We start from the raw sequence: 13,724 nt of genomic DNA on the forward strand, positions 1-13,724 counted from the left end.
TCTCTGTGAAAAGACACCACAGGCATTAAAATAAAGAAAAAGTTTTCAAAAAATATTTTATCACTTTGTGCTGATTTTGAATCAAGCTGTAAGGACTCTGCACAGATGCTGTAAGTTCAGCTGAGAAGATGGAGTCAACAACAAAAATGTAATCCTTACGTGTGTGAGTTCAGGTAGGAGACAAAAAAAATACAATTAGATCCCACACAGCTATAAAATAGCTATAAAATCATGATGTGTGTCCCCCCCGCCCTGCGCCCCCCCCCCCGCCCCGCCCCCCCCCCCCCCCCCCCCCCAGTTGGAATATTTAGCTTGGTATCATCACTCTTGTCAGATCTTAGCCTCACACTTCTGTCTGACAAGATTGAACAACACATATAGCCCATGATCTGGCAAGCTTCAAATTGCACTCTCCACGCTGCTGGGAGTTAGTCGTTACAAAAGGTCTTGTTATCTTGGGCACAAGTAGAAGTTAGACGTTCAGCAGTTACTGGCATTCAACATATGTTGCATGTGCATAACCATCAAAAAAGCAATTTATGAATACATTTCTGTTGATTGTAACCCATTCATCTACATTATCACTATTGCATTGGCTATCATAACAGTTATCTCTATTTCATATTGCGTATGAAATACCGACTGGGTGTGCTTTTCACAGCTGCTGAAATCTTTTGCCTTCACTGAACATGAAAGTGGTATGTTCTGCTTGGTGGTGGCTCTAAAACTTTTTGCTGATGGGGAGTAAAAACTGCTGTACAAGGGAGTTAAAACTTCAGTGTTATGTCACTACTGCATCTTGCTATTCAGAGGGAATAATAAAGGGAACAACAAACTATCAGCAAGGCTTGTGGAGTCTTGATGGGGATGAACTCCACTTTAGCCCAATTAAGTAAGGCAGACCCCCAAGTATTCATCACCAGAAGCATGCAAAATACCAAAACAACTCTTGCATTGTACTTTCCCATCATGGCTTCACATTTCAAGACAGTGAGCAATGCACTTTCTTGGAGTCTGCAACAAGAGGGTCTCTGGTGTCTGTTTTCAAACAACACGGTAGCAGGTTAGGACTTATGCTCATACAGAATCTAGAAGCAAAGCCAGACAATCACACCACAACAAACACATTTAAAACCTTTTGTTTAACTGTGACTTCCAGTAAGAACATTTATGGCTATTGCAGTGGCATCCTTGGGTCTAGGATCCCTTTATGTTTAGTGAGGCATAAGCAGAACTAAAGACCATTCCTGCTTGAAAGTGCTTGCAATTTCAGTGTAAGTAAGAGACAACAGGTGGATGGAGACAAATGGGCAAGCAGAAAAAAACGTGTGCCTACAGAAACAGGGCAATGCTACGGAGAGCGGATCATACTAGCTCCCAGTGCACTAGCTAAGGTGCCCAAACAAGGGCAGTCACTTGGTGTGATCAGCCCCCAGCTACAGCTTCTAATGCTTGAGCTGCTCTCCTCAGAGCTATCCTGGACATCTCCCTCACGTCCTGCAGGCAAAGCCAAGAAGTATTAGATAGTGTGATGGGTAATACTGGTCAGCACTGCTTGTCTAATCATTGTCAGGCTTATCTGAGCTACAACACTCTTCCCTGCTCTTCCACCACGTTTAGCAGCCAAACTTATTATGATACAGCAGGCCAGGCCCAGGAGGGACCTGTGCCAGGGGCTTTAATTTTTTAATCTACAATGGGGTGGGCAGAGCTAAAAAATACAGAAGTAATACAGTTTTAGTAATTAAACAGTTGTTCTGTGTCACAGAAAACCTTGCACTGTTGATATTAGAGAGACAGAGATGAAACACTGTATGGAACGGACTGTAAGTGTGTGTGTGTACATCTGTCTTTCTCAATCTGTTGTTGGGCAGTGGGTGTGAGGAGAAAAAGATGTTCTTCCTGCTTCCTGATTTTAAAATATGCATAGAAAATACTTACAGAAGTCACATATACGGACTTACCTAGAGACAACTGATCTTGAACATCACATTTCCAAATGAGCAGATCAAAGATGCACAGCAACAAATTCCCTTGAGGAAGGCAAAGCGAATAGTCTTCAGTTTTCTGGTAAAAAAATCTCCACGAAAGACATAATAGAGTCATTGGCCAGTTGTGCAGGGTGTTTACACTTACATTCACTACCAGGAGTTCAGTGTGTCCAGCTGGTCACAGACTGACATTGTCATATCATAATAAAGTGGGCTTCACCACCTTGGCCCAGCTGGTGACTCCCTGAGCTGTTTGTCACACAGCACAGGTAGCCACAGGTGGGCCACACCGGTGCCCGCTGGCCAACAGGGCTCTCTTGCCCAGCTGAACTGAAAGGCTTGCAGAGCCGAACCATCCCGCTGTCACACCTGCAGCCCCGCACACCACACAGGTCTGTCCCTGCCTCAGCCAAACGCCAGCTCACTTTTACTTGGGAGCATGCAAATATTTACTGCACTGAGAACTAGTTCCTGGGCAAACTCCTTATAAGGTGTGGAGACGTTTATCTCAGGCTGATAAAAAGAAAGCAAGAATGCCTCCTAAAGCAAATTTTGAGAATATTTACATCATTAAACAGGGCTTTCTATCAAGGCTTCCCCTTCCATAGAGATGCATTGCCATGTCGCAGCTCAGCTTTATCTCCAACCATGTGATTCTTTATTATGAAGCCAGTAATAACCGGGCAATAGCTGGCATAGAACAGCAATTGTATCATGCATAGGAATCAAGTATTTCTGCTAAGCTTTAAGGGAAGTGCAGAGCATAAACCCTTGGTATTAACCTTTAGATTGTGATTAAAGACCTTGTCATGTGATTTTACTTATAATTCACTTCACGGAAATGAGAAACAGCAGGTAAGGGAGGCCCAGACATGGCTGCTTTTCCAAGTGCTATATCACTTCTGGAAGATTAAGAAAAAAACTTCTGTTCAAGAAAAATGTATTACAGAACAAATCAGAAAAGCATCTGGGATCATTCCTTCTCTAAAATTAGATGTCTAGTGTTTATTAGATTGGCATGAAAGGTTGTTTGGAATAAGCTGAAAGAAGAGCCAAGGACCAGGAGTAGGAGGCCAAACACAAAGCAGGACACACAAGGCCTCCCAGCAGCAGACTGCAAGAGCAAGCGGAGAAGAGGGAAGGAAAATAAGGAATGCTTGAAAGGTACTGAAGGGTTTTTCCGCAGCGCCATATTGGCACAAGCTGTTTGCAATGAGCAGTTCCCAGCTGCAGTGCTGCTATCGCCAAGCCATCGTTTCCAGCCCTGTTTTTCATTACCAAGCAGAGAAGCAGGACTCAGAAGAGCTCAGTGAGACTCAGCTATCCCAATCCCAAATGGAAAAGTGAGCAACATTCTCTTTCCCACCTCCTCTCATTCTTTGGTATCTCTTTCTGTCTCTCTGAAAAATTTTATATTTAATGAAGGTGAACATTTTCTAGTTTTTGCAGGGGACATTAAAAAATTGGAATCAGTGTGTAGTAAAGTACCACCACTGAGGTGCACCAGGAGAATTTCCAGTGATCTTTCTGTTCCTCAGGAGACTGGGGCCTTGATTTTCAGACCAGAAATGGGAAGGAAAGAGCAAGAAATGGCAACTACTTTCCAGGTTTTATAGACCTTCTGCTCCTGTTGAGTGCTGAGACATGATTTTGCCCTTCACACGTCCTGCTCTAACCAGTTCAGAGCCCAATGGGAATTTGTTGAAGAGTCTCTGTTTAACTTGGAATTCCTTCAAGTTAGTCTGGCTTTTTACCAGCTACATTTGCCCATCAGACCTCCTCTCTGGGTGTGCCCTAACACTGTGAAAGCACTATACAGCTGCTTTACAGCTAGCTTTTTTTAGGCTTAAAGAAAAGAGGAAGAGTGGAGGATCTGAGCAATGAAAATGTAACTGTTACATCAAGTTCTGAGAAAGCAAGAAACTAGAGTGCACATATATAAGCTATCATACATGAAAAAATAACAGAAGGTGAGACTATAGTTTTCCTCTCTTGTTTTCCAGACATAACAGAACTCTTTCAAGTGCCTGGTGAAACCAAACCTGTTTTCTTAGAAAGGACCTACAGCCCACCTGTATTTACATCAGGAGTGCAGGGAAGGTGAGCAGTGTGAACCCCTGTGGGAAGTTCCAAATAGATACACACGCACACACATGCACACACACACACTGCCTGTACAAAGGCTGCAAGCATGGTGGGAAAACACTGCAGGACTACAAAGATTATGCAGGAGCAACAGCCTGTGCATGGCTCCATTTCAAACCAAACAGGGACAGTATTTTTTGTTCTTAGCTAGTTTCTTAGCACTCAGGAAACCAAATGCCACATTGTTCTTCCCTTTATGCTTGGAATAGGACCCTAGTGGTCATCAGAGTGCTATCTGTTAGGAAATTTTAGGGGGGTTTCTTTTCTTAACAAATTTTATCTTTTCCAAGAAATAATTTCAATAATTTAGAATCAGTTGTTGTAAAAGTGTATCTGCTTGATAAAAAATTTGCAAAGTTGACTAGACCCTGGAAAGCTGACAAGCCCATGGAAGCCTTTACACTGGTTACAGTGGGAACAAGCTCTGATCCTACGCAGACTGCCAGATTTCACACAAGACAGCTAAGACTGGATTGAAAAACAGAAGTAAAAGAAAAAACCTTTCAATGAAAATAATCGGCTGTTCGTAACATACAGATGAAAATTGTTTTTACCCCTGATCTGCCCTTGCCCCTTTAAACTCTTAAATCACAACTAAAATTACTGTTGTCTTCCTGTAACCCTTCCATATGTCATTCAGGTCCATTGACTCTGCTCTATTTATTTAAGCCTACTTTGGCATGTCCATTCCTCTGACACCATTTTTACTGAGTGAGCCCAGCACAGTGGGAATTTTGATCTCCTCCTGCCACTTACACAACTCCTCCCCCTCTAATGAGAATCTGGGGCACAAACACACACTGCCACAGATCCACCTCATGAAGCAGCAGCTTGATTCCCTATAGAATGGTGAAAAAACCCCCAGTCTTATTGAAGTTAAAACATGCAGATAGTTCTATTCTTCTAAGAATACTTGGCTGGCATATTTAAAGCCCCATTATTTCACAACATGTGATTAAAATAGACTGTTCAGAGGGGAGCAGGTTTCTTTCCTACCCACTCCCTTTCATGACCTCTACTGAGTTGTGGTTAGACTTGCCTCACAAAATTTTATCTAGAGAATTTGCACAAATCTTTGAGATAGAGCTAAGAAAAGATGTTGCCTCTGAAGAACCAGCCTCATACTCAAATTCCAGTGGCCTAAAAACTCAAACTCCTCAGCCCTGCACTGAGTGGGGAGGCAGGTATATGTCCTTTGCAAATGTGGAGTGATGCCTTGTATGTATGCTCTGGGATGAAAAGCAATCTCAAGAGCATATTTGAGCTCACCAAGCCTTAGAGCCTGCCTGATTTCTGCCCACACCAATGGCTAGTAGCCCAGCTCTGCTGCGGCTGTGAAGGCACACCCCATTTAGCAAGAGCTGAGCTGAGAATACTTACTAGCAGATGGGGCTGCCCAGGTCACATCTCTGCCCAGCCACAGACAAAAGCAAACCTGGATGAGGTCAAATACACTTAGGCCTCCAGACAGGTCTAGACACCTGGGCAAGACCTCTTTACTCTGGAAAGGCAGTGAGCAAACCTGCCTGAGAGAGCAGGCTTAGACATCGCAGTGACCCAACTGACAGCAGGACAATGCCTAATGACAAACGTGAAGACTTTACAGATCATTGTAGTTGAAACAGGTTCATTTTTAGGCACCTCATTCCAATATCCCTTTAGAAACTGTGACAACCCAAAGACCTCAGCTTTTGGGGCTAGGTCATACCTCAAGGTCACCAACACCTTGCCCCAGTCTTCTGGGAAACAAGCACTGAGCAGAGATTCTGAAACAGCACTACAGTCTGTACTCATGTGATGGACAACCAGCTGCCAGGGGCACAGAGTGCTCAGAAAAACCTTGTTTCTGACTCAGTGAGTCAGGAGGAATATTGTAAGTAATTATGTCCAAAAAATACCTTTGATCCAAATTCTTGTCCCTTTTTTTTGTTGCAGAAGACAGATTATTGTTACAATCTGCATTTGAATACATCTTGGGGCATAAAACATCGTGTACAAAGGGTGCATTTAACATCAGTGCTGAGCCTTGCACACCCGGTCACACAAACCTTTCTACTCACCAGATAATCCCTTTGAACTTTGTGGGATCCTCCACGAGACAGAACCACCACATCTTTGTGCACGAAGGCAGCACAACTTACGTTACTGCTCAGAGTATGGCCCAATCTTTTATTAAAGATATTTCAGTGAGGCTCCTGTGGAATTTCTGCAAAGCAGGCTTTTGCCATATAGCTTGAACATGATGGCCGATGGGATCTGGCAGCAAGTTCAGAGGAAGCGAAGCATCCAAGTTCTGTTCCAGTTTGCCTGCAAAACATGATACATTAAATGTTTGTTTGTGATGATCTGCTTTATTTGGCAGGCAAGACAAAAGGATTCAGTCGTCCAGTAAAGCTTTCAAGCAGGAATAGCCAGGAAATCAATGCAAGAAGAAACAAACAAGCAAAAAAAACCCCAGGATCCTCCAACCCTAAAGCAAGGCAGAATTTATGCTTAAAATGCAACTTTTTTTCGCAAATAATATCTTTACAAGAAGAAATGGAAATTCAGAAGCACCTTTGGCTTCACTCAGATGATTTCCATCGAGGCCACCATAATCTTCCTTTGTATACTTGGTTACTGATGATGTGTTAATATGAGACATACTCATCTTGTTTGCTTTCTGAACTGTTTCTGGCAGAACCAGACACTGTGCATACTCATTCAGCCAGGGTAACGGTACCACAGACAGCTGTGCCAGGCCATATCCATAAGCACCATGAGGTGGGGGCAATGAAGATACCGCAGGCATGAATAACTGTGCAACCTGCAAAGGCAAGGTCACCACCAGTTTCCCAAAACAAGCCCTCGAGAAGCCGGTGCTCAGCCTGCCCCAGCGGCTCGCCTAGTGCTTATGGTGAGCCAAGTGAATAGGCAGCTCCTCTGGCACAGTGGCATAAGAAAGCAGTGAAAAATTCAGTGTCTGCTTCAGACGCAGATGCACACAGACTTTCACGTGTTCAGACTGGTTTTCCCCTTAGGACTGGGGCTGTGCTGGCCGCCTGTGCTCCTTGCTGCTGCCCTGCAGCTTATTTCAGAATACTCTGGGAGAAGAAACACAGATATATCTCTAGAAACTACGCAGTGATCGGTACAGCTGGAACATCCTTCACCCAGCCAGCAGAGTTGCTGGCTTCAGCCACTGCAGTTTTATTTCAGCTCCAGCAACACTGTTCAGCAGAGCTGTAACAGTATTAAACCTGTCACTCCCCACCCTGGTGCTGCTAGAGCAGCCGGTGCACCGGGTGCCAGACGGGCTGCTTGAGCCGCTGGCTGCTTCCGCCGGGTACCAGGTTGATTGCGCTGGAGGGGATGTGCACCGTGCAGCTGTTACGACGATGAATGCATGCAAGGCTCCAGTTCTGGGGGAAACAGATCCACACCTGGGTTATCTCAAAGCTGTTATCTGTTTGATCTATTTTCTCGAGTCATCATGGGGAGAAAGTAGTAACGTTTTTTTTAGTATTTCATAGTTATAATCCCAATGGCTCAGAAGTGCTGCTGGGAGAGTTTTGAGGCCTAAAACTCATCCATCAGCCACAAGACAGGCTGCAATCTTCCAAAGCAGTAAGAGCCTGAAATTCAGAGGTAGTGTCATTGGCACACGGCTGAATGACCTTGGCCCACAATCCGATGTACTGAAGAGTAATCTGATGACAGAAGCCGTTTTTATATGAACTAGTTTTGTACCTTCCACATCCTGCATTTCAATTTTTATAGCTATCCTTCAGTCGGAGCAAAAAGGCTCCAAACAAGATCAGGATCCTGTGGTGGCTGGACATCGAACATACAGTATTGCCACTGCCAGGAACTGTTTTGGACCCGAACAGCCTAGCCTCGCTGTATCAGTCACACTGTAAAGAGGTAAAGAAGGATTAGGCACTTTCCCAAAACAGGATGTCTCAAACTCAGCTTTAGGCTTCAGAGGGCCAAGCCAGTGCCCTTGCTACAGGCAATTCTTCCTCTTCTGAATGACAGAGGCAGGTTTTACAAAATTGCAGCAAAATTTTCTTTGGGTTCTGACTGATTGGTAAGATTGCCTGCTAGTGGACGCTCAGTAGGAAAGCAAATGCTCCAAGTGGGCTGTTCTCCATCCCTTCACATCTTTTAACATTTTAGTAGTGGTGTCAGTAGGGAGCACGAAACCTCAGAACTATTGAAAATAAAACCCCTGCAGTTCCTTTATTGCAATACACAACTCTCCATCATCAGCAGAGTTTGCTCTCAGCTCTGAGTTTTCCCATTAAAATAAGTCCACTGAAGCCAGCTGTGACCAGGTCTTTGTCCTGCACCTGATTTACCCTGTCAAAGCATCTCTTCCATCTGAGACTCAGCAGGGAAAATAGAATCATCTGTCTGTGATTCTACCTCTAGTCAAATCCCTTGTGCCCTAATGAAGGTGACAAAGGTAGTATTTTCTGTAACATCCAACAGTTTACTGGTACGGCACATTAGGGGTATCACTTAGTTCATAATCTCCTCCCTGTATTCCAGTTTAGGTGGAAGCAGGACAGGTTTTATCTTGCAGTGTTTAAGAAACTGTTCAGATACACTCCCTTCTCTGTACTTTTTAAAGTTCTCTGCTGTTCTGTTCATTTTTGCCATAGAAAGACACAACTTTTCCTCTAAATGTCTGCAAACATGGGAGGAAAATACAGGTTCCTCAAGTACCTCTGTCTTCATCTCATCAAATGTAGTCTCTCAGTTTGGAGTGGATGTGTTGCTATTTCTACTGCACTTCAAAAGAACGAAGCTTCTCTTTTGTCAGAAATTCTTCTTAGGAAAGCGTAAAGCAAAATTAATATTTTGCATACTGCATTCCCAGCAGCCAAGCCTTTGAACAGTAAAAATTCTAAGTTTTCTGAATAGTCCAACTGCTCAAATGACTTCTATTAATAATTTGTCAGAAGGATTTAGGACAAGTTTCTTGAAGGCATATTGATCATTTTGAATCAACGTACAGGATAATAACTCTGGAACAGCATGTACAAAGCTGCCAAGTAAAAGTCATCCTTTCAGATAATCATATTCATGAGGTCAGCAGAGGACACTAACTCTCAGCACTTTGCTAAGTTTCCACATGACCTCTTCCCCCTGGGGTGTGAGATTAGATGGGCAGAAAAACTAGTTACCGCATCTCCCAGCCAGTCATCGGCACTGAATCTCTCAGTACTGCTACTGAGTCAGCTACGGATCGCAGCAATCTAAAGTCACGGCCAGGGCACAGAGGGAAGGAAATGAAAGGACTGGCTGTGGTGACGTCCCTTACCTCTTCTTTGTCCACCTGCCTCTCTCCTACACATCCCACCCAGGTGAGCAGGGGTTTGCGGCACTGTTCATAGGCACTGGCATTCTCACTGCTCTGGCCATTGTACCCAAGGAGGACCAGGGTCCCTGGCAGCTTGAAGGTGGAAGGTGGATTGAGATTTAGGGGCAGAGATCTGGGAAGGGCCAGCTGGATCATCGCATCCCGTCGTGCCATGGGGCTACTTCGAGATTCAGTATCCTCCACTGCTGTGCACAGATCAGTGGGACTTACTGGGAGCCTGAAGCACAACATAATGGCTCAGCCATCCGTCCCAGGACGGGAGTACGCAGTTGGACAGCCTGCTCATACGGCGGGGAGCAAAGTAGGCTGGTGCATTTGGGATGATGCAGCTGGCTCAGCCAGCCAAACTACAGAGGGAGGCCTTTCACACAGGGAGAGAAAAGCAGAGGTAGAGATAAGGCTCTGTTATCTCTATGGCAACTGCCAGGGAGCTGCACCATGCTCGCCAGGGGAGAAGGGAAGAAGGGAGGAAAGGCAGAGGGGAGAATAAAACCCAGAAAGTATGGCCAAGAAAACACTTAGCAGGGAGAAACCCACAACAAAGGGAAAAAACAGAGGTGGGAGAGGAGCAGCACAGCCCACTGCTGCTGAAGGGGAAAAGCAAAGGGCTCATGACTGGCATCCAAGGAGGAGGCTCTTGAGCTGCCAACATGGGGGCAGCTCCGCCACCCTCCCCGTCTGCACCCTGCAGCACACAGTCCGCTGCAGCCAGGCACCTCTCTCAGGCAGGGCAGTGAAACTTCTGTCATTTTCTAGGAGACACCAAAAAATGTGTGAGACTCAAATAACTGCGCAAAGGTCTTTAAGCCCGAAATGCCAGCAGTACTGCAGTGCATACATAATTTAAGGTCTGAAATATTCATTTTACTCAAGCCACAGATGAATATTAAGCTCAGATGAAGATGCCAGATGGGTGGTGAATATATTATATCCACTGAAATCCATCTGAAACAATGCAAAACAAATATTGAAAAACAGCAGGCCAAGGATCATGCCAAAGCTGTACAACTTGTTTCGTGTTTGCATCAGGGTACAACGAAAAAGCAGCTTTGACTCAAAGTAGCCACATTTGTTCAGCTTTCCCTCATCCATTCTGTCCAATCTGGAAGTCAAGGTGAAAAACTCACTCCTTTCTTTCCACACAGCCACAGCACAAGAAGTTATTCCCCCCTGCCAAGTGGAAGTGTAGTGTGCTTCTCCAGGCCTCCAGGAGACTTCTGTCCCTACTCATCTCCCCTCAGTTAGTCAGCAGTCATTCATATGCCCGAATGATTTCAGAGGAAGGGTGGAAGATGATTCCTAGGGACTTCCCTTTACATAGATAATAGAAAGTGGTTTGCACCACTGACCTCTGGGACTCAGAAGAAAACACGAGTGCAGAAGCCTTGCCAAGCAGAGGAATTAACAGCACAGCCCCTTCCAGGCTGGGAGGACATTCACTTAGCACAGAAAATCTCTCAGCTGCTCATGCAAGCAGAGGACAGGCTGCCAGCTCAGCAGCAGGTCAGAGACTTACTCCAGGCTGAGCATCACATGAAACCTAGAAACACCAGGCTGAATGACACGCTTCCTCACAAAACCTAGAGTGAGGCTTCCCAGGCTGAAGTGCATCTACACTACCCCCAACTTCTCTCCAAGGCAAAGGCACGAAAAGCTTTTCCCCAGTGGCAATGGGAAGCAGCCAGGTTCATCTGACATAGGTATGGGAGATATTGCCCTCGCCTTGGCGCCAAGGAGACGGAGGGACCAAGGTAGTCACATCCCTCAACACGACCATGGGCTGGCTCAGATCCCCAAGCTATGTCCTTGCTGCTACAACCTCCTCAGTAGCTGCCTTTTTGCGAGGGAGAGATGCTGCCCTTCGATGAGGGCCAGGTTTGGGCAGGGTGTCCTCAGCTCCTCCAGGGGACGGGAGTAGGGAAGGTGGTGAACGCTGAGAGAACCTCAACCACCAGGCAGTACCTCTGAGCTCCTCTCTTCCTTTTGGCAAGACAAGAGCAATGAAAGCACGGTACCACATGGACTGCTGAGGAGTAACTGTGCAGTAATCTGCTGCAGCTCACATTGCCATCCAATTTATCAATGCACCAGCCAATTTACAAGTGGGAGATTGGCATCACCTGTGCCCCAGGGATGAGCTGTGAAAGGGACTACCGCCATATGGCTCATACAGAGCACGAGGGATTATAATGACAAAGCATGGCCTCACAGACTGCGGTTCCTTTACTTCAGAGCCTTTTGGTTACCTGCCCTGTTCTCTCACCTTGCTGCCAGTTTTTGATCACTGAGCAGCAGCCATGAATCAACCCGCTGGGAGCTGCCCCGTATCCACAGGTAGTTCTTCAGTTCAGTGCTTGTCAAACAAGAAGTTTAGGCTCCATTAGTTAAAGGTATGAATTTAAGGCAAGTCTTTTGAACTGCATCAAACACTGTTGGGGATACTCACATTCATAACTACTTTAGCCTTAATTAGGTAGATCTTAATTAACTTTCAAATCCAGGCCATTTTAACTGTCCACATATGTTTAACACCATTCAATCACTGGGAGAATGAACTCGGGTTTTTTTCTTGGGGTACAGACGGACAACCAAGTTACAACGTACCAGCTGAGTCACAGCATTTGCTTGCGCTCGCACTGTAACCCTTCACAAACGTGACATCTGACACATCAACACAAACGTCTCCTTGAGGTTTAAACGAAAGCTTTGCCTCACGGCTGCTGCAGGACAGGAGAACCTGCAGCATTACCTCAGCTCTTGGAAGCAGGAGAATTGATCAAGCCTGTAGGATGAAGAGAGAAATGGCCCCAGTAAATGCCTGTGGGATAAAATGATGCGTGTGCTCTGTGGAAAGGACACTCTTGCCTCGGCCAGGTCAGCTGGGGATCACTTTATGTACACTGAAACAAACCTCTTTTCCACAAAGCAAGTGTCTACACAGCACCAGGCTTTAGCTCTCCTCCTCTCCCTGGGAAGGGGGACACGATGACGAAGGCTGCTCTGCACTGTCCCCACAGGCTCACACACGGGACCTCTCACACGTGTATCACATGGAGACAGCCTCAGCTGTGGCAGCTTGTAATTGGTCTTCCCCCCACACACACTTAGGGGTGCCCAAGGCATTAGCGAAAAGCCTCCTTATCTTCTCAGGCACGCTGGCCCTGCCTGCCAGGGCAGGCGCAGCCTCTCTATCCTCTTCTCATGCCGTGCAGCCCAAAGGAGCACTTTTAGCACAAACTTGCATGAAAAGGACAGACCAGCAAAGCAAAAGGCTTCGAGGCAATTATCTTCTAAACAATTCAGTTGTCCTGCTGCAGCACCTGAAGTTGTTACAGAAAAGCCTTTGTTTTCCACTTCATACAGCATTTTAAAGGATTTTTAACCCCATGACAAGGTGCAGTGCAGTGCCTGTAGTTAATGGTGATACAGAAGAGACTTAAAGTGCCTTTGGCTCTCCAAGCCAAAGCACAAGCAGGGATGGAGAAGCCCTCTGAAGAGACCTGACATGCTCATTGGAAACCTTCCCGTGATGACTTCCCTCAGCATTTGCTGATGTCCTGGGCCCCACCAGGAGTACACAGCTCAGTGGGAACCTTTCACCAGCAGAAAGCCAGAGATACGGTAGAGGACTGTGGCACAGCAGCAATAACAAGCATGAGGCTCCTCGGGGAGGCCAAAACAAACAGCTGAGGACAAGCCTGCACCAACATGGCCAAAAAAGGTGTGTTTGCTCAAAAACCATTGCAAACCATGAGCTGGAAGAAGGTGGATAAACAAAACCAGCAGAGATGGTGAGATGCAGCCTCACAGCAAGGACTGTGCTGTGTATCTTGCAGCTGGGCACGCAGCACAGAGACCTCTCAACCTGTGTCAGGGTGCGAATGCAGCTGGTGTAGCCCAGCTCGCAGTGCACTGCTGCCGATGCAGAACCCTTCGTATGGATGTCCTGCCTGTAGTGGGAGATGGAAACCCTGGGGTTTCGGTTGCAGGAAACCTGGGATTTTCTGTGCTCCCTTTCAGTACAAAACTCTCACCGTCAGGGTGATACATGGGTAGTTTCACTGAAGCAAAGGGGATTGCTCGGCCGCCATAGATTTTGCTGAATTGTAGCCTGTGCTCATGTTATTCAGATCAGGGTTTCCAGGTAGAACAATCTCCGGGGAAAAAAAAAGTACCCATGATCTCTTGTCCTAAATGGTGAGTTCAGATACCATAATATG

The 13,724-nt window shown here is 45.9% G+C and overlaps 1 protein-coding gene across 1 annotated transcript in view; it reads right to left on the bottom strand.

Annotated features, from left to right (window-relative positions):
• Positions 1 to 306: 306 nt before the first annotated feature.
• The window catches only part of PLCL1 (phospholipase C like 1 (inactive)), a 228,960-nt gene continuing 215,542 nt past the window's right edge, over positions 307 to 13,724 (bottom strand). The window contains exon 6 of the mRNA XM_056349481.1: positions 307 to 6,443. Within this exon, the coding sequence (XP_056205456.1) occupies positions 6,405 to 6,443 (39 nt within the window). The 3' untranslated portion in view covers positions 307 to 6,404. The remainder of the gene's footprint in view (positions 6,444 to 13,724) is intronic.

The sequence above is a fragment of the Falco biarmicus genome, chromosome 8 (assembly GCF_023638135.1).
Source record: "Falco biarmicus isolate bFalBia1 chromosome 8, bFalBia1.pri, whole genome shotgun sequence".
NCBI lineage: Eukaryota > Metazoa > Chordata > Aves > Falconiformes > Falconidae > Falco > Falco biarmicus.